At 43.8% G+C, this 21,353-nt stretch overlaps 2 protein-coding genes across 5 annotated transcripts in view; both read right to left on the minus strand.

Moving 5' to 3' along the window:
- The window catches only part of LOC103729683 (leukocyte immunoglobulin-like receptor subfamily A member 5), a 5,218-nt gene extending 3,292 nt beyond the window's left edge, over positions 1-1,926 (minus strand). Inside the window, exons 1-4 of one of the 4 annotated variants that reach the window (XM_029560935.1) lie at positions 1,732-1,926; positions 1,238-1,273; positions 774-1,058; positions 327-632 (exon numbers count right to left, since the gene is read on the minus strand). In XM_029560935.1, the coding sequence (XP_029416795.1) occupies positions 327-632; positions 774-1,058; positions 1,238-1,273; positions 1,732-1,753 (649 nt within the window). In that variant the 5' untranslated portion in view covers positions 1,754-1,926. Of the gene's footprint in view, positions 1-326; positions 633-773; positions 1,059-1,237; positions 1,274-1,428; positions 1,563-1,731 lie in introns of those variants that run through there. The other 3 variants (XM_008827757.3, XM_017796808.2, XM_017796809.2) reach the window with 3 other exon arrangements.
- An 18,820-nt stretch (positions 1,927-20,746) lies between these two features.
- LOC108490562 (leukocyte immunoglobulin-like receptor subfamily A member 5) overlaps positions 20,747-21,353 on the minus strand; it is a 34,511-nt gene continuing 33,904 nt past the window's right edge. The window contains 1 exon segment of the mRNA XM_017796790.2: positions 20,747-21,262. Within this exon segment, the coding sequence (XP_017652279.2) occupies positions 21,144-21,262 (119 nt within the window). The 3' untranslated portion in view covers positions 20,747-21,143.

Genomic DNA, 21,353 nt, shown 5'->3' on the forward strand with positions numbered 1-21,353 from the left:
TAGATTTATAGGTATATAAAATCACATATATATATATATATATGATACAACATCTATCTACCTAGTATCTATCATATGATTCTATGGTGATCACACTTGATCCCTGAATGGCCAAAGGGCTGGTGGAGACCCATCTCCCTCCTGCAACCATGATTTCACTCTCATTGTCCACCTTGGTTTCTGTATCTTGGATTTCCAACGTCCCCCATTCTCCATGTCAACAGATGCAGGAACCCTGGCTCCCCTCACTCATCACACACCAGGGCCTCTCCAGGAACCTGCACCAGGTCCAACGTCATTCAAGGGCAAGGCTGGGGCTCCCTTACCTGAGGCCAGGAGCTCCAGGGGCTCACTGGGTTTTGACCACACTTGAGGGTTGCTCAGATGATAGCCATAGCATCTGAATATCCACTTCTGACTGAGGGTCACAGGATCCACAGAGAACAGGGCCCGGAACTGTCCATTAGAGTATATATACTGTGAGTCCAGGGTCCAGGAGAGCGTCTGTTGATTTTCCTTAGTCAAAGCAAACCCATCATATCCCTGCCCTGAGGTGCATTGGAGGGTCACATTCCCTCCTGATGTCACCACAGGGTTGGGAATGGCTGACAGGCTGGGTTTGCTGTAGAATCCTAGAAAAGAAGGTGACAGAGTGTGAAATGGACTAACACCTCCCACTTTGTCCCCCAGGGACATGTGAGAAGGGACACACCAGAGGGAAGACACTCTCCTGAGGACAGGACCTAGACTGGGGATCCTGAGTTGCCTCTTACCTGTCACCATCAACTCCAGGATGTCACTGCGCTCTGACCAGCCAGTAGGGGTGTGGTAGTAACAGCGATATTGCCCGGCATGGTGCTGTTCAGTGGATGGGATGAAGAACTCGGCCTTGTCCCCAGGGTACAGTGGGGTCTGTGTGCGCCAGGGATCTGGGCCTCCCTCTTTATACAGATGGTACTTCTGGGCCCCTGTGGTCCCCTCACATGAAATGATTACCTGCATCCTCCAGGTGACCACAGAGACTGGTTCAGCCCTGAGGATGGGCTTTCGAAGGGTCTCTGTAAGGAAACCTGTGACTTGGCCCCTGAACACCCACCCCACTCATATCCCAGCCCTCATCCCAAGGACACTCCAGGCAACCTCAGAATCAACCCACACCTCTTCTCCAACCCCACCGCACAGGGATGTGGCTTGGTCCTCCAGAGGAGCAACCTGGGACAGCTGGGAACACACTCACCTGCCTGTACTGCAGTCCCGAGGCCCAGATTCAGCCCTGGAAGAGTTTCCTGCATGAGCTTTGCCCTTGAACCCTGAGCATTTCCTCTCCTCCCCAGATATTCTTGGTCAGCTTGAGGTCCCCTGACAGGCCAGTGCTGGGCTGTGCAGCACAGTCCCTCTCAGACTACAGTGTCCCCTCCCCATCCTTACATCTCACCCAGACAGAGCAGGGCTGTGAATGCGATAGTCATGGCATCTCCCAGTGGCCACAACTGTGTTTATGGATGAGGCCACGGGGCCTGGCCAGATGGACAGGAAACACAGGGTGTGGCCTCTGGAGGTTTTGTCCCCTGCCACACCACTGTCATTTCAGCAGCTCCACAGGAAGGGGAACTGCTCTCCCCAGGCATGTGGCTCTTATTTCCTAAGTTCTGTGTCAGGCAGCTTCCAGAATCTCTGTATTCATTTCCTGTAGAAGTGCTCCCTCTCCCAATTTACTCCTGTCTGCCTTACCTAGCATCACACTGAGGGCCATTACATAGCAGCTGTCCCCTTCCAGGTAAGTCTGGGTGAGGCTTGCTCCTTCTCTCTCAGAGCTTCCCCATGAGGTCTCCTCCAGTCTAGTCTGTCAGTCCATCCATTTGCATGGCACTGTGAGTCATCTCCCCAAGATGCAGGTTGATGCTGCAGGGAGGACACAGAGACTCTATCCTAGGGATGAGCACAGAGGAGACACACAGGGAGTCAGGGAGGAAACACGGCTGTTCTCATGACTGGGTATGGGTTTCATCTGCCAAACAGTTCCCAGTATGGAATTCCCTGTCTTTCCTTAGTAATGTCACCCACCCCAATTTCACTGCGAACAACCTTCAGAGCCATTCTTACCTCCCTGTGTATGTGTTTCCTGGGTCAGGGCTGGTTTCTATTTAATGCCTACCTGTCATTCACAGCCCATGCTAGCTTGAGCATTAGCATCTCATCTGAGGTTCCAAGTTCTGAGCCTGTTGTTAACACTTCACTCCTCAGACAGGTTATTATGTCATGGTGTCTGGTGGGTAGGAGGTTCAGCCATCACTGATTTTCAGATCGTGTACAATCTGCGTTTGGAACATGAGAGGTTGATGTTGCCAAATGCAGGCCCCAGGTCAAGTGTCTAATCTGCTCTGAGCATTCATTTATAGATGGTCCATGATAATGCGTGTGAAATATGAAGAGCGTCATGGTCATGAGAAGAAAAAGAAAACCAAATGATCCCCGGATGGAGAAGGACCCATTTCATAGAACACAGGGCAAAATTGAGGAACCAGTTGATGGAGGATCATCAGGAGTCAGTAATGGAGGTTATTCTCCATGTGTGCTGGAAGTGACATCAGGGATCCTGGCAAAAGCAGACATCTGGGCTCCAAGTCCCCTGTTTGCAGAAGAGCAATGGGATATCTCCACTCATTGTCCAAGATCCCATGGTCAGTACTGAGCTGACTCCCTTTTTGTGAGCACAAGAGAGATTCACCCCAATACTGTCGTATCCTATGACTGTGAGTCTGAGTGCCACACTGTGACCATCCCTAGGGCATCCTGGGCACAACCCTTAGCTGATGATAGTTTGGGAGGGTGCATGCCGTTGGTCAGGGGCTGCTGGACAATTCCTGAGTCAGGATGGGTTCCTGGGTCAACCCTGGGAGAAACTCCTTATGTAAGATCAGGGACAGGAGAGGAGAGGCCCAACTGACGGAACAGCGCACTGTCAGAGAAAAACAGAGCTAGAGATCAAGTAAGGAGGTGTTATTGTGATGGAAAGTTACAAGCTGGATTAACTTGATTAAATAAAAGGGAGAGTGAATACTAACATGTGAGGTTGACATCCCCCCACATTCGCCCTGTGGCAGGTGAACAGTCACACGCTACACAGGAACATGTGCACACACATACACACACTTAAAATACAAACATAAAAATAAATTCTGCTAAGTGGAGGGTTTCTTTGCTTTTTTCTAGATCTGCAGATTTTTATTTAAGTTTTTTAAATTTTTAATTGAGCTTTTGTACATTTCATATAACAGCTCTTAATCAAATTTGGACCCCTCCCCAGCCATGCTTCCACACTGGACTTCATGCATTTCATCAGACATGCTAAGTCCTATCTAGTCAAGCATCTGTACCCAGATGTCCGTTGGCGCAAATTCATCCATGGGAGTCTAGTCAGCCCATCTAGAGATTGTAACTAAGGTCCGCTCTCCCTCACCCAGCAGTAATCAGTCTCCAACGGTTCCCAGACTAGGGCCGCCCACCGCCCATTTCCCTCGCTCCACTCTGGGCCTTTGTCTGATTGAGTTGGCGTGGGTCTTGTGCTCAATGCTGTTTATTTGGATATTTCTTCATTTAAAAAATATTTGAGGGGGTTTTAAGACAGGATCTTGCTATGTGTCACAGGCTGACCGAAAAGTTCCAATACTTCTGTCTCAGCCCTCCAAGGGCTGGAGTTACAGGTGCGTATCATCATTCTGGGCCATTTCTTCTTTTTAATGTTGACACACTTATAAACTTCCTTCAGTCTTCCTTTTAGTGAATTTGCTGGTTTTATTTGCTCTTATTTTAGTTTGTTATTGGTGCAGGGCCTCTGAGCCGATGTTCTACCACCGAGCCACACTCCAGGTTTACTCTGTTGAGTTTTCTGCTTTGCCTTGAGATCATTTCTGACTTTCCAGTTGCTGCTTTGTGTCTTTCTCATGTTTATGGCCTCATTGTGACATTTTCATACGTGTACATCATTATACTTGATCTTATTTGTCCTCTCGACATCCTCTCTCTCCTCCTGCTGGTTCTTCTTCCTCCTCAAAACAATTTTCCTTTTCGGTTCTTCCTTGAAGCACTGATTGTTGAACAGGTGTTCTTTAGTTCCTACATATTTGTGAGTTTTCCTGTTTCCCTTTTATTTTTATATTTATTGTGGGGTCTTTTGTTTTGGTTTTTGGTTCTGGTTTGAGACAAGGTCTCATGTAATTCAGGCTTTGAATTCCTGATGGTCCAGCTGCTACCTCCCAAGTGCTGGGATTACCAGTGTGCACCATCATGCCTAGCTTCTGATTTGTAATTTCATAAATTGCGGCCTTAAAATGTAGTTGAGGGGCTGGAGATGAGATGGATCAGTGGTTAAAAGTACTGAGTGCTCTTGCAGAGGACCCGAGTTTGATTACTAACACCCACATGGTGGCTAACAACCGTCTGTAACACCAGTTCCAGGGGATACAATGCCCTCTTCTGACCTCTGTGGGCTTTGTAAAACACAGGCACACTCACACACATACAGGCAATACACTCATACACACAAAATAAAAATATTTTAAAAATGTAATTGATGTGATTGAATATTTCATTCATTATTTTTTATTTTATGTATATGAGTATATTACCTGCATGCATGTAAGTGTACCTATGCTGTGCAGTACCCGTGGAGGACAGAGGGTGTTGAATTTCCCTGGGAGTTACAGATGTTTGTTGGCTGCCATGTGGATGCTGGGAATTGAACTTGGGTTCTCTGCAAGAGAAGCCAGTACTCTTAACCTGTCAGCCATCTCTCCAGCCCCAGCTGATGTGATTTAAATCTTCCTCATTTACTGAGGCCTGTTCTGTGATTACCATGACTACCCATCTTGGAGAGTGCTCTGGGAGAACCGAGTTGGAAGGTTCTCGCATGTCTGTTAGGGCCACATGCTCTGCAGTATTGCCCATGCCCGCTGTTTCCTTACTGATGTTCTGCCTGGGTGTCACATCCAGACACAGACATGAGGATCTATTACTAAGCACTGTTCTCTATTGTTCCTCGATATCCGTCATCGTTTGAAATTACAGGCCTGTGCCACCGTGCTCAGCATGAGTTCATTTTGATCCTGACATTTTCTCCCCTTGTCTCTGAACAATTTTCTCTGAAGACATTGCTGACTAACCATGTGGTACTTTGGTCTAGATTGCTTCTCATCACCAAGACACTATCTGTTCTGACTTGTCTGCTCCGAATCCATAATGGGAAGTGGAGTGAGTAACAGATGTCAATGAATTAGAGCCAGCACAACCTTTTATATGAGTGGTATGAGGCATGAACTCTCTTTTGCTGAATGGGCTATAAGACCAGTTAGGCAGCTGTTGGTAACCCCCAAGATAAAAATGCCACCTTTGCACCATTAGGGGTATTTTCCTGGGCAGTCGTTGTGGTGGAAGTGATTCTATTTGCATAGAATATGATATATTTAAATGAGCCTAGAGGCTCCACCAGAATATAGTACTACCCATATGGAACACTCAAAAATGAAAAAGATTATATTAAAAAGCTTTATCACTATTTTTTAAGCACTTGAGATATACAGGAGGGGCACTTAGGCCAAGTACACTTGCATTCCATCCTTTTTTTAAATCCAGGAATGCAATTGTAGAGGCAGATTAAATCTTAGTCCATATGCTTTTAGATGCAAAATTTTTAAAAATTACATTAGTTCAGATTGCACTTGTAGGTACAAACATTTACATCACTTACACAAAACTGCCTTAAACAAAAGCAAAATGTCAGAAGGTAAAGTCTGTTTGGTAGATTTAAATTATTTCTCTCTTTTCTCAATCCTTGGCCAAAAAACTCTCATTGCAAATTTATGTAATAATTTAGAGAACAACCTAATGGTCGTTTCTACTGGAACCCAAAACATAAAGAGGCCAAACTACATTACAATATCATAGCATTTTCTTCCTTTTCATAGGCTTATAAGCATAATCACAACATTTTGCTAGGATATTCCCCAAGGGGCTATTGATGGCATTAGAGGCTATGCCACCCCCTACTCCGAGCTCTGAAATAAGCAATACATATCATTTCAGCACACACAGCATGGTATGGTACCTTTAAATCAGAAACCACATGGTTGTGAAAGAGAAGAAAACAGAACAGAAAGTGCTTTCAAAGCAGAAGCCAAACCATCTGTAATCCAGGAACAAAATCAGATAATGAAGCCAATTCATGAGTTAAATGAGAGGTAGAGAGTTCCAGGGATCCAGGATGCAGAGTGCTTAGCCCCGAATAGGACACCTATATCATGCCCTTTCCTCCCAAGGCTTAGAGATCATTGTGGAAGAGGGAGCAGAAAGATTGTAAAAGCCAGAGGTGGTGGATGACCATAAGGAAACAGTGTTTTCTGGGCACAACAGGGCAGCTGCATATATGAACTCACGGTGGGTGTGACAGCGTGCACAGACCTGTTCAAACTCAAGCCAGGAGAAAGCCCAGCATAGAGTCGGGAAGAGGTCAGATGCCCCACCCCTAGTTGAGGAGCTGTTGGTAATTGATTGCTGCCAGGGGACAGTTGATTTTCTTTTAAGCATGTGGTCCCTGGTGGGTTGACCATGCTCCAGTAGATGGCTACACACCCAAGAGTATATGAGCAGCATAGACTGAACTTAAATATGTGTTTAAAACAAAAACAAGGAGCATACACAAGTCCTATGCAAGCTCAAACCAGACAAAATTCCAGAATAGACCACTGGAAGTGGGTAAGAAATCCCAACCCCACCTGTATGAAATTCTCAAATAACTAATACAAAGTAAGTTTTTGCTTAATAAAAGAAAACTCCGCTGTGAATCCATCTGGGCCTGGTTTTTTTTTTAATTGGGAGTTTTTGTATTATAGTTTCAATTTCCTTGTTTGTTATGAGTCTGTTTAAGCTGTTGATCTCTTCTTCGTTTAACTTTGGTGGTGGCCATGGCTTTAGAAATTCATCCACTTCCTTTAGATTTTCTAATTTAATGGTGTATAGACTGTTAAGGTATTCCCTAACAATGCTGATCTGTTGAAGTTGAGGTTTGTGGCGATGAGAGATGAGGATCTAGCTTCATTTTTCTTCATGTTGAAAACCAGGTTTACCAGCACCACTTTTTGAAGATGCTGTCTTTTCTCCAGCATGCACTTTTGGCATCTTTGTCAGAAATCATATAATTGCAGTTGCACAGACTTATATCTGGGTCTTCTAGTCTGTTCCATTTATCTGCGTACCTGCTTTGTTCCAGTACCATGCTGTTTTTAGTACTACGGCTCTGCTGTATAATTTGAGACCAGGTATGGCAATAACTCCTGTGGTATTCTTTTTGCTCAGGATTGCAAGGCTGTTTTGATTTTTCTTTTTTGTCTCCATATAACTTCTGACACAGTTTTTTCCATGTCTGTGAAGAAAGGCCCTGATATTTTGAGTGGAATTATGTTTAATCTGCAGACTGCTTTTGTTTGAATGGCCATTTTCACACTATGAATTCCTCCAACCATGAACATGGGAGATCTTTCCGTCTTCTAGTGTCTTCCTCAATTATTTTCTTCAGCGATTTGAAGTTTTCATTGTAAAGAGGTCTTTGACCTTCTTGGTTAGGTTTCTTATTAATAGCTTTTTAAAGTTATTGTGTATAGGAATATTTTCACGAGCTCTTCCTTAGCATACTTGTTATGGCTATATAGAAAGGTTACTGAGTTTCCAAGTTAATTTTGTAAACTGCCAATTTGATAAAGTAATAATTGTTTCTAAAAATCTTCTGGTGGCATCACTGGGATGTCTTATGCACAATTTAGCATCATCCACTAATAGTGGTGATTTGACTTCTTATCTTATTTGTATCCCTTAGCAATATTATGCTAAATGGGGAAAAATTCAGAGCATATCCTTTAGAATTGGAATGAGATAAGGATGCCCACTCCTTTCATCATAGTCGTCAGTTCTTTAGCTATAGCAACAAGTAAGAGAATGAAAAGGGAGACACACAGGAAAGGAGGAAGTCAGATCATCCCTATTTGTATAGAATAGGATATACTTAAATGAGCCTAGAGGCTCCGCCAGAAAACTCTTATATCTGATAAGCATTTTCAGTAAAGTAGCAGAAAAACAAAACCAACATACAAAAATCAGTAGCCTTTCACCACACCAATAATGAGCTCACCGAGGGAAAAGAAAAGGTGATGCAGCTGGAGATAATGATATTAAAGCAGTTATGACATTCTCAGAAAACGAATCTGTTTTTGTCTCACTGTACTTCTTAGGTTATATATAGATCTAAAAAGCTTGTGTTTTATACATGGCACGAAATGTCTAGGGAACAAAGGGGCTTACAGGAGCTGGGGAGGATGAGAAAGGAGGGTGGGAGGGGAGGAAATGTGCTCAACCCAACGTACAACAGACTAGTGTGACGGTGTCCTTATGTAGCACAGTACCATGTACAATGAATACACATAATGAAAAATTTTAAGTAGGAAAAACCCATTATATTATTAAATGGGAAAAACCCTGTGTGCACGGACATCACTAATTAGGATTTGGAGATTATTAATAAAAAAAGAGGACATGAAGTTGGGAGGGAGACGGGCTGGGAGAGATTAATGGGAGTTGGACGGGGGTAGTGGTAGATAGATACGATCAAAGGACAGTGTATAAATGCATGAAATTTTCAAAGAAGAAATTTAAGATATTATTTTAAAATACTTAGGCATAAACCAAGGAGGTGAATGACTTTTACAATGAAAACTTTAAGACACTTAATAAATTGAAGGAGACACTAGAAATGGAAATACCTCTCCATGCTATTATGTTGGCAGAATTAATATTGTGAAGATGGTTATAGTACCGAGAGCAGCCTACAGATTCAGTGCAACCTCCATCAGATTCTAATGGCGTTCTGTTTATGGAGGCACAAAGGACCCCCAAGGAGTGATGAACATGTGATATTGACAGATGCACTCACTGCACCTATGTGCATGTCTGTGTCATATAGTGTTTCTTTTGTCCTTGTTGTTAAAAATGGGTCTGGGGTCCCAAGGAAATGACCATACACCCCAAAGTATTTCAGGTAAAAAGTGTACCTTCCTTTTTTACATTAGAGTAGTTATAATAAAGAAATGTTTTCAAATATGTTGCAAAAAATAAATTCTTGAAGTTAAGATGTAAGAAACATCATGAATACCTAGGACAGTTTTTTAGTTTTTATTATGATTTCTGGGCAATAATTACATCTGTCTTTGTTTTTGAATGGTTCTCTTTGCATGAATACATTTCGTATTACTAAATAAGTATTACTTATTAGTACTAGGGTTAGTTATCTAATACACATTATAATTATTTGCATTAATGAAATTTGTATTATTCGTATTTAATTTTTATAGTTTGTTAGCAATAAACACTTATTATAAAAAGTGTCACTTCCATAGAAAGGTGCTTAGCTGCACTAAATCCAGCAAGCAAGCACATCCAGAGGGGTCCCATGTTTTTTCATTCCTAGTGCAGATGGGTCTTGTGCCTCAGCCTCACTCTGAGTGGTCAGATCTTGGCCTCACACTCTTACATGGTTGGATAATTCAAAATGGCAGAGTACACAAGCAAAATGTGGCTTTTGAGAGCAGGATGCAGCCTTGAACACAAATTTTAAGCTTAGAAAAATGCTGACTGGGGAGGGAGTTTTGCCAGATGGTGTTTCTACAGATTTCTTTAAAGATTAAAATTTCTTTGCCCCATTTAACCCATTGGTAGAAAAGATAGTACATCTTATTTACATTTCCCACATTGTGATGGATGACATTTTATGTTGTTTTGAATGTTGAATTGGCTTTGCATATCTGGGGTAAATCTTACCTATTCATTGTGTATGAGTCTTTTTCTAAGTCGTGGGACATAATTTGCTGATATCTTTATTATGTGGTATCATGTCATGATAGACTATATTATGAAAAGTACACTATTTTGTTTTCTGCAATCATCATAGAGTGCACTCACATAAACAACATGGATATGGGCTGCAGAGATGGCTCAGCGGTTAAGAGCACTGGCTACTCTTTCCAAAAGACCCAGGTTCAAGTCCCAGCACCCACATGACAGCTAACAACTAATCTGTAGCTCCAATTCCAGGGGATCTGATGCCCTCTTTTGACTTCGGCAGGCATTTCATTCATGGTGTACTTATGTGCATGCAGGCAAAACACTCATACGCATAAAATAAAAACAAGTAAATAACTAATAAACATAGGTATGATGTCACAAAGTGATGTAAACCTGTGGAACCACAACCCTATATGTGATCTGGCATTAACTGGAATGTCAGTATGTGGGATATGCATGTAATTTGTTAAGGATCTTGTATGTAGGTGTAGTTTTGAGACACACTGGTCTTTAGTTGGTCTCCTTAAAGTGTTTTTATCTGACTTGGGTATTGAGATAATACTGCATCATAGCACAGCTTAGGTTAAGTGCTCCACAGTCTGGATCTGGACGTGCAGATGTTTGTGTGGTCTCTGCTTTTCTTCATTTACAAGAGGAGAGGTCTTTCTGGATGCTTCTATTTTCCCTTTTCTTTCCCCATGCACAGGGACTCTGGCTTTTCCACTTGCTGTAAGGGATCTTGAGGTTAAAGGAAAAAGGAGACAGAAAAGTCTGGCAGGTCCATCCAGATAAAGGGACCGGCAGACAGATGACTTAAGTAATAACGTATCTATGTGACATTCATTACTTCGCAGTTTAACCTTAACATTTAATTTATAAATGCCCGTTGTTGGCCCAGAAAGAGATGAGAAGCTGGCCAGACTTCAGCCGTTTTCTGAAACCTAAAAGCCCCTGGTGAAATCATGTCACGGCTACTTGGACATCCATATTTATTGTTTCACTGTTAACAATAGCCAGTAAATGAGAGCGGCCTAAACGTCCACCAACAAATGAATGGAAAGAGACAGTGCAGTTCTATGTGGCTGTAAAGATGAAAGAGAAAGAAAATCAGAATCACGGCACTCGCAGGAAAAGGATGCCACTGGAAGCCGTTACATCAGGTGAAATGCACCAGACTAAGACACACAAATACTACATGTTTCCACCCACATTTGGAGTTTAAACTTAGAATTGTACAAGTGTGTACTATCTGTGGGTTGATAGTCTCTGAAACTAAAAATGGGATCATAATAAGGAAGCACTCTTGAAGGAGATGGGAAATAGGATGATGGGATACATTTAACAGGGATGCAGGAAGGAGACAAAACTCGGGGAAGGAAGGGAATCAAGTGGACAGGGAGAGGTGTCAGAGGGCAGTGGAGGATGGGAATGAATAAGGAAGTAAAGTTGCTATATCCAGAGCACAATAAATAAGTGAAGAGCGTCTGGTAAAAGAACTGAAATGATAGAAAACTGTGACTAAAATCCAATAGCTTTCTGAATACAAATCCGTATTCTAAATCATGTGTGTGGGTTTCCTGTGTGTGCCTAACACACACCGAAATTCATAGATTTATTAATGGTTGGACAGGGCAAGACAGGAAGACTTCTTTGTCCCTTATCACAGTGAGAACGTTTCAAAGGTTTTCTCTGCTGGAGTTGGCGCAAGGATGCAACTTTGAGAGGTATAAATGTGTTAATGAACAAAGGAGTGTGTTTTTTAGGAGAAGATGGTGACCTGAGTGAGTTTGCCTCCTAAGATAAACTGGATTTGTTGGGGGAATAGGCCCATTAGTTAGTATATCTCTCAACCTTCATCTGAGAAAATTCTTGCAGTAGAAATCAATTAACACAGGGACCTGTAACTAGTCAACATGCAGACACTAAGAGGCTGTGGAGAGCTCAGTCATAAACGGAATAGCTACATCATACCCCTCCATCTAAGACTCAGGGATCTTCACAGAAGACTGGGTGGAAAAGACTGTAAGAGTCAGAGGTGGTGGACAAGGACACAGTGTTTTCCAGACATCATGGCAGTTGCATATATGAACTCACAGCAATTGTGAAAGCATGCACAAAACATGCCCAAGGTCAAGCTGGACAAAGACCCAGCATGGAGAGGGGAGGTGGGCACAAAGTCCCACCCCTACCTGAGGAACTTTCAGCATTTGATACCTGCTGGGAGAGAGAGAGTCAGATTTGTTTTTTAAAGTGTATGGTCTCTGGTAGGCTCTCCACACCCCAGGTTCCACACCCAACAGTATTTGAGAAACACAAATTGGGCTCCATGAGCAAAGAAAAAGAACACAAAGTTGGTTGGGTAGGGAGGTGGGTGTGGTTCTGGGAAGAGGTGGAGAAGGTGAGGGTATATTATCAAAATATATTGTATAAGTTGGATGTGCTGGCCTATGCCTTTAATCCTAGCACGTAGGAGGCAGAGGCAGGCAGAATCTCTGTGAGATCAAGTCCAGCCTGGTCTACATGGTGAGTTCCAGGCCATCTGGGGCTACAGGAAGACCCTGTCTCAAAAAATACATTGTATGAAATTCTCAAAGAATTAATAACTTTTCAGTAAAAAGATGTCAGTTTAATTCTATGTCTACTTAGCAGAGTAATAGTAGTAGGCTCTCCCCTATGCCCCATGGTCTGTTTAGCCACAGGTTCCTAGTCTGATATTAGTGTCAGGTCTGGGCTCCATCTTCTGAAACAGACCTTGAATCCAATCAGAAAGTGGTTGGTTACACCCATAACATTTGTGCCACTATTGCACTGATGGACACATCTTGCCAAGCCAGTTGTTGTAGCTCACAGGCTTTGCAAAATTGATGATTACTTTTCTTTTCAGGCAGCATGCATAGCACCTTCCAGAACTATGAAAGCCAGTAGAGATGAAGCCTTAAAATCACTACCAGCTTGATTTTTCATTGTTTATTCTACAACTTACGTATACAGTGTCTTCAGCAATAGGGTTTTACCATCAAGTTCTGGTGGGTAACCAAGAGTAGGGGTAATGGCCAGTATTGTTTGAGGGTGTGTGGGACCCTGGTCATCAGCTTCAAAATAAAGGAGTTCATGCCTGGCATTGAGCGTATTCATTGTTAGTCTATGTTGTCTAATAGGGCCAATGTCCCCTGTTATAAAGTAACTCATTTAAATTTCTTTTTATATTACATATGTCTATACTGTAAGAAGCTTCTGTAGTGGTAGATTTCCATATGGCTTTTTATGAAGGCCTTTAGTGTGTTAGTTATCCCTCTCCATAATCCCCCCTCTGCCCTGTCCTATTCTTCAGCCCCTTTAACCCTTTGTAATCTGTTATTCCCTTTCCCCCTTTATATCTCCCCATCCATGAAGCTCCTGAGTTATTGTTATACCCATAAATGAATGCATCTCTAAACTCACCCTAGAGAAGTCTCCTCATGCAGCAGATGGTGAATAACACAGATCCCCTAACTGGTCAACATGCAGAGAATAAGAGACTGCAGAGTGTGTGTCCCTGGATAGGACACCTATATCAAACATCTGCCACCCAAGGCTCAGGGACCTTTGTGGAAGACAGGGCAAAAGGATTGTAAGAGCCAGAGGTGGTAGATGATGCCCTAAGGAAACAGAGTTTTCCAGACTCATATGAACTAACAACAATAGTGACAGCATGTACAAGGCCCATGTAAGCTCAAGCCAGGTGAAATCCCAGCATAGAAGTGCGGAGGTGAAGAAGGAAGTTCTCTGAGGAAGTTCCTTAGCTGAGGAACTACTGGCAATTGACAGCTTCTGGGAGAGGGAGAGTTGCTTTTCTTTAAGGGTCTGGCCCAGGGTAGGTAATCAATGGATGGACCCACATTGAGCACACTGAGGAGTATTTGGGGGACACAGATACACACACACACACACACACACACACACACACACATATATATTTCATATGGCATATGAAATTAGTAAAGGGGTGCAGATAGGAAAGGGGATCTAAATACCATCCAAATTGCCTGTATAAAATTTGCAAAAATTCACTAAAATAGAAAATGTAAAAAATAACAAAGTATAATACATATATGAAAAATTCACAATAAAATTCATTACTTAGTATAAAAAATAAAGATTAAAAAGAGATGTGTAATAGTACAGGAAGATGGTGCCCCGTGGAAAGATTCTGTGTGGTGGGGGGTGAGGACCAGAGAGGGCTGTTAGAAGAGGCTCTGGAGTGCATAGTGGAATGGACTAGTGTGAGGAGAGGTGCCTGCAGTGGGGCAGGAGGGTGGCATGATGCCACCAACAGGATGTCCTGAGTCACACCGAGTGACTGCTGATGCCCAGTGGGCAGGAACATCGCAGGGCAGGGCTGCTGGAGTTAATGTCAGAATGAGAAGGGAACACTGGAGGAACTTAGGGGGTCCACTGTGTCCCTGGCTTGACTGGGGGTTTGGGGAGCTGTTAAGACCTAGCTGGCTCATAAGGGAAGCTTACCTGCTGGCTTGCTGGTAATTTCCTTCTTCCTCTAACTGTATTATTTCTGTAAAGGGCAGCACCTCCTCCCAACACCTCTGTATGTACATCTCCTTATTTCTCCTTCTTCACTCCTGATGGCAGCTCCTCATCTGATGCTGATGCTGCAAATTTTGTCTCAATTACCAGGCACTAATGCTCCCTGGAGGAAATTCACTGGTTTCCATGTAAGATACAGGAGTAACAGGTACCAATGTTCAACCTCAAGCAGGTAACAGCCTCCTTTCTGCACTGCATGGAGCATGATGATGGTAATTAATGTCCTTTCTTCCTTGGCTAGTGTTAAGAATCAGCCAGCTTGATGACATGGAGGACTTCAAATCTGCATCACGGTTTCCTGGACTGAGAAACGGTGCGCAAGAGCCAGTGCTGCGGAAATGACTCACTGATAGCCCGGACCTGCTCCCTGAGCTGCGAAGGCAGAAGCAGCACAGCATCCTGAGAGGAAAGGCAGATGATCATGAAGACAGAGCATGAGCATCCTGGTCACAATCACTTCATTCTGAAGGTGGAGCTTTCATCCGGCAATAACTTCTGGGTGCTGTGGCACTCAGTGCTTCTCGACTACCAGGGCAGGAAATTCTAGAGATTAACATAGGACAGGAGACAGGGAGGAGGAAAGACTGTCAGTGCTTAGTCCTCTCGGCTTTATTCAGCCAAGAGAGCGTGCTTGGAAAAGCCTGCACTATAGGAACTTGGGAGAGGTGGGTGCTATGTTAATGAATCATCAAAGGGCACTGAGAACCTCACCTCAGCCCTTCTCTCCCTTTCTCATACTTGGGGCAAGGGGGAGGTGTGGCAGGACTCCAAGCCCTTCTGTGTCTCACGTTTAATATACTATGTCCTTTCCTGTAACTATCCACGTGCCTCAGAGGCACATAGTCCTGGAAACTTCTGTGTCTTTCCTCTAGACTCACATCCACACCTGTAACAATACAGTATGAGAAATCATTTTTCTCTTTTTAAGTATATTTTTATTGAGTTTTGATGCATTTCATATAATAGATATTAATCAAATTTAGACCTCCCTCCCCCATCTGCATCCTCCCTTAGCTCCCCGCACCATATTTCATGTATTCTGTCCTATGTGTTAAGGGCTATCAAGTCAAGTTTGTGTACCCAGATGTCCCTCAGTGCGAGTTCATCCACCAGAGTCTAGTTGACCTATCTAGAATCCCTTAAAAATAAGCTCTTCCCTACCCAACAGTAATCAGCTGCCAATAAATTTTCAGCTAAGGTTGTAGGCTGCTGCCCGTTTCCCCAGTTCTATGCTGGGTTTTTGTCTGATTGAGTCAGCAAGGGTCTTGTGCATGCTGAAGCCATTTCTTTAAGATCATATGGAACATGGTACTCCTACCTAGGGTACAAGGAACTTAACTGGTATCGAAATTTTTTTCACTTTTCTTAGTGACCCACAGTTCACGTGGCATAAAATTAACCATTAAAGACTTGGAGGTACAGACTTCAGTGATGTAGAGTCATTCCCAGTGTTACGCAGTGTCCACCTGTATCTAGTTCCTAGACATTGTCACCACCCCCAGGAGAATCCCATGCTCATCAAGCAGCCAGTGCCCACGCCCACTCTCCTCAGCGCCATTTCTGCATGTGGGTTTGTCTATTCTGAACACGTCATAGGGATGGGATTATGCACTATGTGACCCATTGTGTCCAACTCTTTCATCGAATGTCCTCCAAAGTCCATCCATACTTTAATACGTAACACTGTTTCACTGTACAAATTTGTATTTCCTTGCTTCTTATCAATACTTCAGCAATTTCTGGGACCCAGAAACCAATGTGCAAGATGCACACCAAGGCCCATATGGGCTTGGAATTTTCATCCAGTTTTCAGAACTTTTGGCCTCTATGTCTTCCATGTTTTCTTATTTCAAATTATGTGTCTTTACATGTATGGGTTTGTGCATGTGCGTGTGCGGGTCCATGTGTGTACGGAGTGCACAGACATGTCTGCACATGCATATGGAGGCCAGAGGTCAACCTCAGATGTCATTCCTCAAGTGTTGTGAACCTGTCTTTTGACTGTTGGGAGCTATTGATATAAGCGCAGCCATTATGTACATCGAGCTGTGGCAGGCTTGCTTGTTTACTGAGTTTGTGTCATGCACACCAGTACCTAATCTGCCAAGTCAGGAGGAATGTGTTTCTATGGTGGAGTTCACAAGTATTTGACTGCTCCTTGACCCTCAGACACAGGTGGGGAAAACAGCTGTTGAAACTAATTGAGTCAAGCAAACAGTGGCTCTCTCTGATGTTCTGTATAAAAAGGCAGCGCTAAAATAAACCGGGGCTGAAGTCTCTACTGACAGTCCTCCCAGGTATCTTTTCTGTCTCTTGTTTTTTCTGTCAATCCTCACTCCCCCTTTCAGGTACTGTCCATCTTGGCCGGCTGGCACTGGCATTTGACACAGGGTCTCTCACCACCTCAAGGGTGAGGGATCCGAGGAGGATGGGTTGGTCAGGCAGCAACTCCCTCTCTTCCTCACTAAAGCCGAGGTTACAATCGTGTGGCCACACCTGGCTTCTTCTGCATGGGCTCTGGAATGTAAACTTGGGTTTTTGTGCTTGTGACGCAAGCACTTTACCAAACACGCCGTCTCCTCACCCTTGATACTGGTCCAACGTCATTGATGCGATTTCATTTTTTAACTTTCTATTCCTCTTTTGCTTACTGGTTGTGTTCACTATTCTCTTGTTCTGTCGTGTCTGACCTACCAGTAAGGCATCTGTGTACTTTTCTTTTAACTTATGACAGTTTTCCTCACCTAAAGTTCCAGTTGTTTTACATCTTCCATTTATTTGTTCAATTTCCTGAAAATAGAAAAAAAAAATCACATTTATAACTCATTTACTTTTATTTTGGTGCCACTGACTGGACCCAGGCCTAATATATGCTAAACATGTATTTCCCAACCACTATAATAATTATTTTACTGCCCTTCTGCAACAGTGCTAGTATATTTGGAAGTTCAAGGTAAGTTGTTTAAAAACATATTTTATTTATTATTTTTATTGTATGCATATGAATGTATTGTCTGCATGTATGTAAGTGCACCTGTGTCATGCAATGCAGTGGCAGAGGTCAGAATAGGGTGTTGGATCATCTGGAACTGGAGTTATGGACAGTTGTTGCTGCCATGTGGGTGCTGGGAATCGAATCTGGATCCTCTGCAAGAGCGGCCAGTGCTCATAACTGCTGAGCCACCTCTCCAGCTCCAAGGTAAGTTGTGTATAGTGGATGTTTCTCCTCACTGTGTGCTGTCTGTTCTCCATTGCACTGGGGTCTAGCTGTCTGGTGGATGTCCTTTGTGTTTAAGAGTGGCACTGCTGTCCTGGACCTCAACAAGACCCTATGCCTCATCCATATGGACCACCTTCAATACATCTATTCTGGATGATGGAGGTCGGGAAAAGGACAGAGATGTGACCACAACTGACACGTTAACAGGACCCAGCCCGGTGCCCCAAAAAGATGAGCTACTTTCTATTTTCCAGACCAGAATCTGTCCCCTTGGACAATTTCCCATGGCACAGCTCTTGAGTGGCTTACTTTCAAGGACATGCTTCTCTGGGTAGAATGCTATTAGGTGAGAATTTTCCTTGAGTGGCTTACTTTCAAGGACATGCTTCTCTGGGTAGAATGCTATTAGGTGAGAATTTTCCTGAAAGACATGACCAAATGTCCACTTACCTCAGACAGGGAACTGATAACAGACTAAATAACCACCATACTGAAGTCCAGTGAATTTATTGGCTGCTAACAGGAGTGTGGATTTGGGATTACAGGAGCAGGAATGACTCAAAGGTAACTGCTCCCAAAAGCTCACTCCATCGCGGGTGACAAGTCACAGAAGCTGCAGCCCCGGCACTCTGTGCACCACTGCGTAGGCTGCCTGACATGTCAGAGAATCTCCCCTTCCCAGTCTTTCCTGTTTATATAACCTTACAGAAAGAAGGGCCTTGTGAATTTGGAAAGTTACAGGGACTGCCTGAGACTTGTGAGTTGTTTACTTCCTAGCCCCGAGCAAAACTCCCTCAGGATAGAATGCTTTAACGCAGAAGAACTTGCTACACAGCAGCCGCTGCCGCTGATATGCCTAGGAGCTGTAAGGGCCTGTAAGGCCTGGGCAACCTCTCCACCACACTGCACTGACCTCTGTATTCCAGTTCTTCGCTCACTAGGGGCATTTGTTCCCAGGTGCTGCAGGCCAAGATCTGTGGATTCATACCCCAGTTCTCACCCAATGAACAAGGAGAATCCAGGAATATGCAAATCCGGAGTATTGACACTGTAACCCAGTAACTCTGAGATCTAAGGCAGGGGTCTCCTCCTCACTGACCTCATGAGCCCTAGAGTAACTTAGGGACAAAGTTACTTTCTTTATGGGACCCCATAGACAGGTGGTGTCCGCCCCACTCACTGTGAGAGTGAGGTAGGGAGGTCAGAGGCTGGGACTTTTGCCAAGGTAACTTCCCCTTCTCTGTTCCCAGCATAGAGTGGACTGGCGGGTATAAGGGGAGCGCCTGGGACTTCCCATGGGTTGGTTATCTCTGTTTTGCTCACCCAGCCCTTTGACTCTTGGTTCACTTTGGGTACCACCCCCTTTTCTCACAGCTTCAGACTGCAGCTTCTGAAGTACTAAGTGTCAGGAATGGGTGAAGTTAGGAAGACCCTGCTTCCTCCCTGAGACGGGACCAGTAAGTTCTGCTGGCCCTTCCCCCAGCAGCCCTCCTTCTTCCCCAAAGTGCTGGGTTTCTTGGGGTCACGTGCTCAGACTACAGTGAGAAAGACCAGAACCTCTGGGATGGGTGGGCCCCGTGTGGGATCTCAGTCCCACTTCTTCTCTTTCCGGGGACCATGGTCTGCATACCCTGTCAGAGTCCAAGGCCCTGGACCAGGACATGTCTTCTCTTCCAAAGCTTCCAGTGAGATCAAAGTGTGAGCCTTCCCAACTCTGATAAAATCATGACAGGACCAGGAACAGCTTTCTATGGGGACTGGAAGAGTACATGGAAGGTACACACAGGCCTCTCCTTTTTAGGAAAGCTTGGTCAAATGCTAGAGGAAGAAAGCGGCAGAGCAGTTCACTCAGGCAGCTGGACACTCAGGGCCGAAAAGTGACACAGTGGGGGGGGGGGGGGAGAGATGGCTCAGTGGTTAAGAGCACTGGCTGCTCCTGCAGAGCTGAGTTCAGTTCCCAGCACCCCCATGGTGGCTCACAACCATCCATAACTCCAGTTTCAGGGGATCCAACGCCCTCTTCTGACCTCCTTGAGCACTGTATGACACAGTGCACTCACACACATGCAGGCAATACACTCATACACATAAAATAAAAATAAATAAAAAGGGAAAAAAATCAAGCATGCACCACATAACACAATTCTGGAACATGACAGACCACACAACTGATGGTGATGCCATAAGATCAAATTACCTATGTAGTTGTATTCACGTGACTTTGTGTTAAGTATATTCTGTGACGTTTGCACAATGAAAATCATCTCCTAAATCTTTATCAGAACGTAGCCTATTTTCAGTCATGCAAATTTAATCCAATGGTGTGGAAAAGGATTTGTACATCACAAACGAGCGTACTTTACTTGGTTATGTAAACCCGTTTTAACATTCAATGATCAATTACTATCATCCATTAGAACAAGGCGGAAGTGGGAATGCACACGACGAAGCACAGGTGTAGATGCGGAGATGGCATTTGTCAATGCCCAGTACCCATTCCCCATGAACACTCAGAGTCAATTAAGAATAGAGAACTTCTTCCATCTGAACAAGATCATACACAAAGAAACCTAAAATTAACCCCAGTTTTGAAGGTGAGAAACCAGAGATTTCGGATTAAATCAGGAAGAAGCAAAGACAGTGACGTGTACTCTTTCCATACATTTTTGTCTCGTACGCCAAGTCACAGCTAATAATAAGATCAGCGAAGTAAATCAAAAAGGAAAGGAAGAACTGCACTTGGCATTGTTTGCAGGTCCTGTGATGGTCCATGCAGAAATTCTAAATTAGTTTACAAAAGTAACTTCATAGAATTAATCAGTGGCTTCAGCAAAATGATTCCAGGCTGATCAATTCACATGTCAATTGCTTTTGCATATACCAGCCATGGACAGTGGAATTTGACATTGAAAATACATCAGCATCATGTATCACTTCCAAACTTCACACATGGTGTTACATTGATGTCGTGAAGTTGGCTGAGAAGAGATAATAAACAATAATCATCAAATGCCACATATCAGGACTTTGTTTTAGGAAAATGAGATTTTCAAAGCCATGTCAACAGTGCCCTGTGAGAGAGTTTATTCAAACACCAGTGTGTTACATTAAAGTGTGGGAAATCAGAAAACACACAGAAGTGAAAATCCAACAAGGCTTTTAAGACAAGATGTTCCCTTAGGACATAGACTAATAAGAGGAGGCCAGTCAGCAAAAGTCCACAGCAAGGTGGAGGGAAGGAGCCTTAGTTTGGTAAGAAAGAACTCTCCAAACCAACACCCAGATCTTTCCCTGCATCTAAAATACACTTGCTCCCTGGACATTCTCTGAAAACAGTTTTCAACATAAACCCCAGATTTTCTTACAATCTTGATTCCTCAGGTTTATTTCCCAGACTCCGCCACCAAGAAAGGTGTGCTGTGGTTGCTTCTGTTCATCCCTCAGACTCAGATACATGTCAGGTCCTTCTCTGACTGTACCAAGTCTTAAACAGGAGACTCCCAAAGACCAGGAGAACCAAGCCAGCCATAGCAATCCGGATAAGATTCTCCACTGTGTGATCCTGGGGCTGTGCAGCTGGGGATCGTGGACAAAGGGGTCAGGGCAAATCAAAGTCACTCCGAGATGAGTGGTCATCTGCCCACAGCATTTGCCTCCCCTGGATAAG

This window comes from Nannospalax galili, unplaced genomic scaffold (assembly GCF_000622305.1).
Source record: "Nannospalax galili isolate Female #2095 unplaced genomic scaffold, S.galili_v1.0 scaffold632, whole genome shotgun sequence".
Lineage (NCBI taxonomy): Eukaryota > Metazoa > Chordata > Mammalia > Rodentia > Spalacidae > Nannospalax > Nannospalax galili.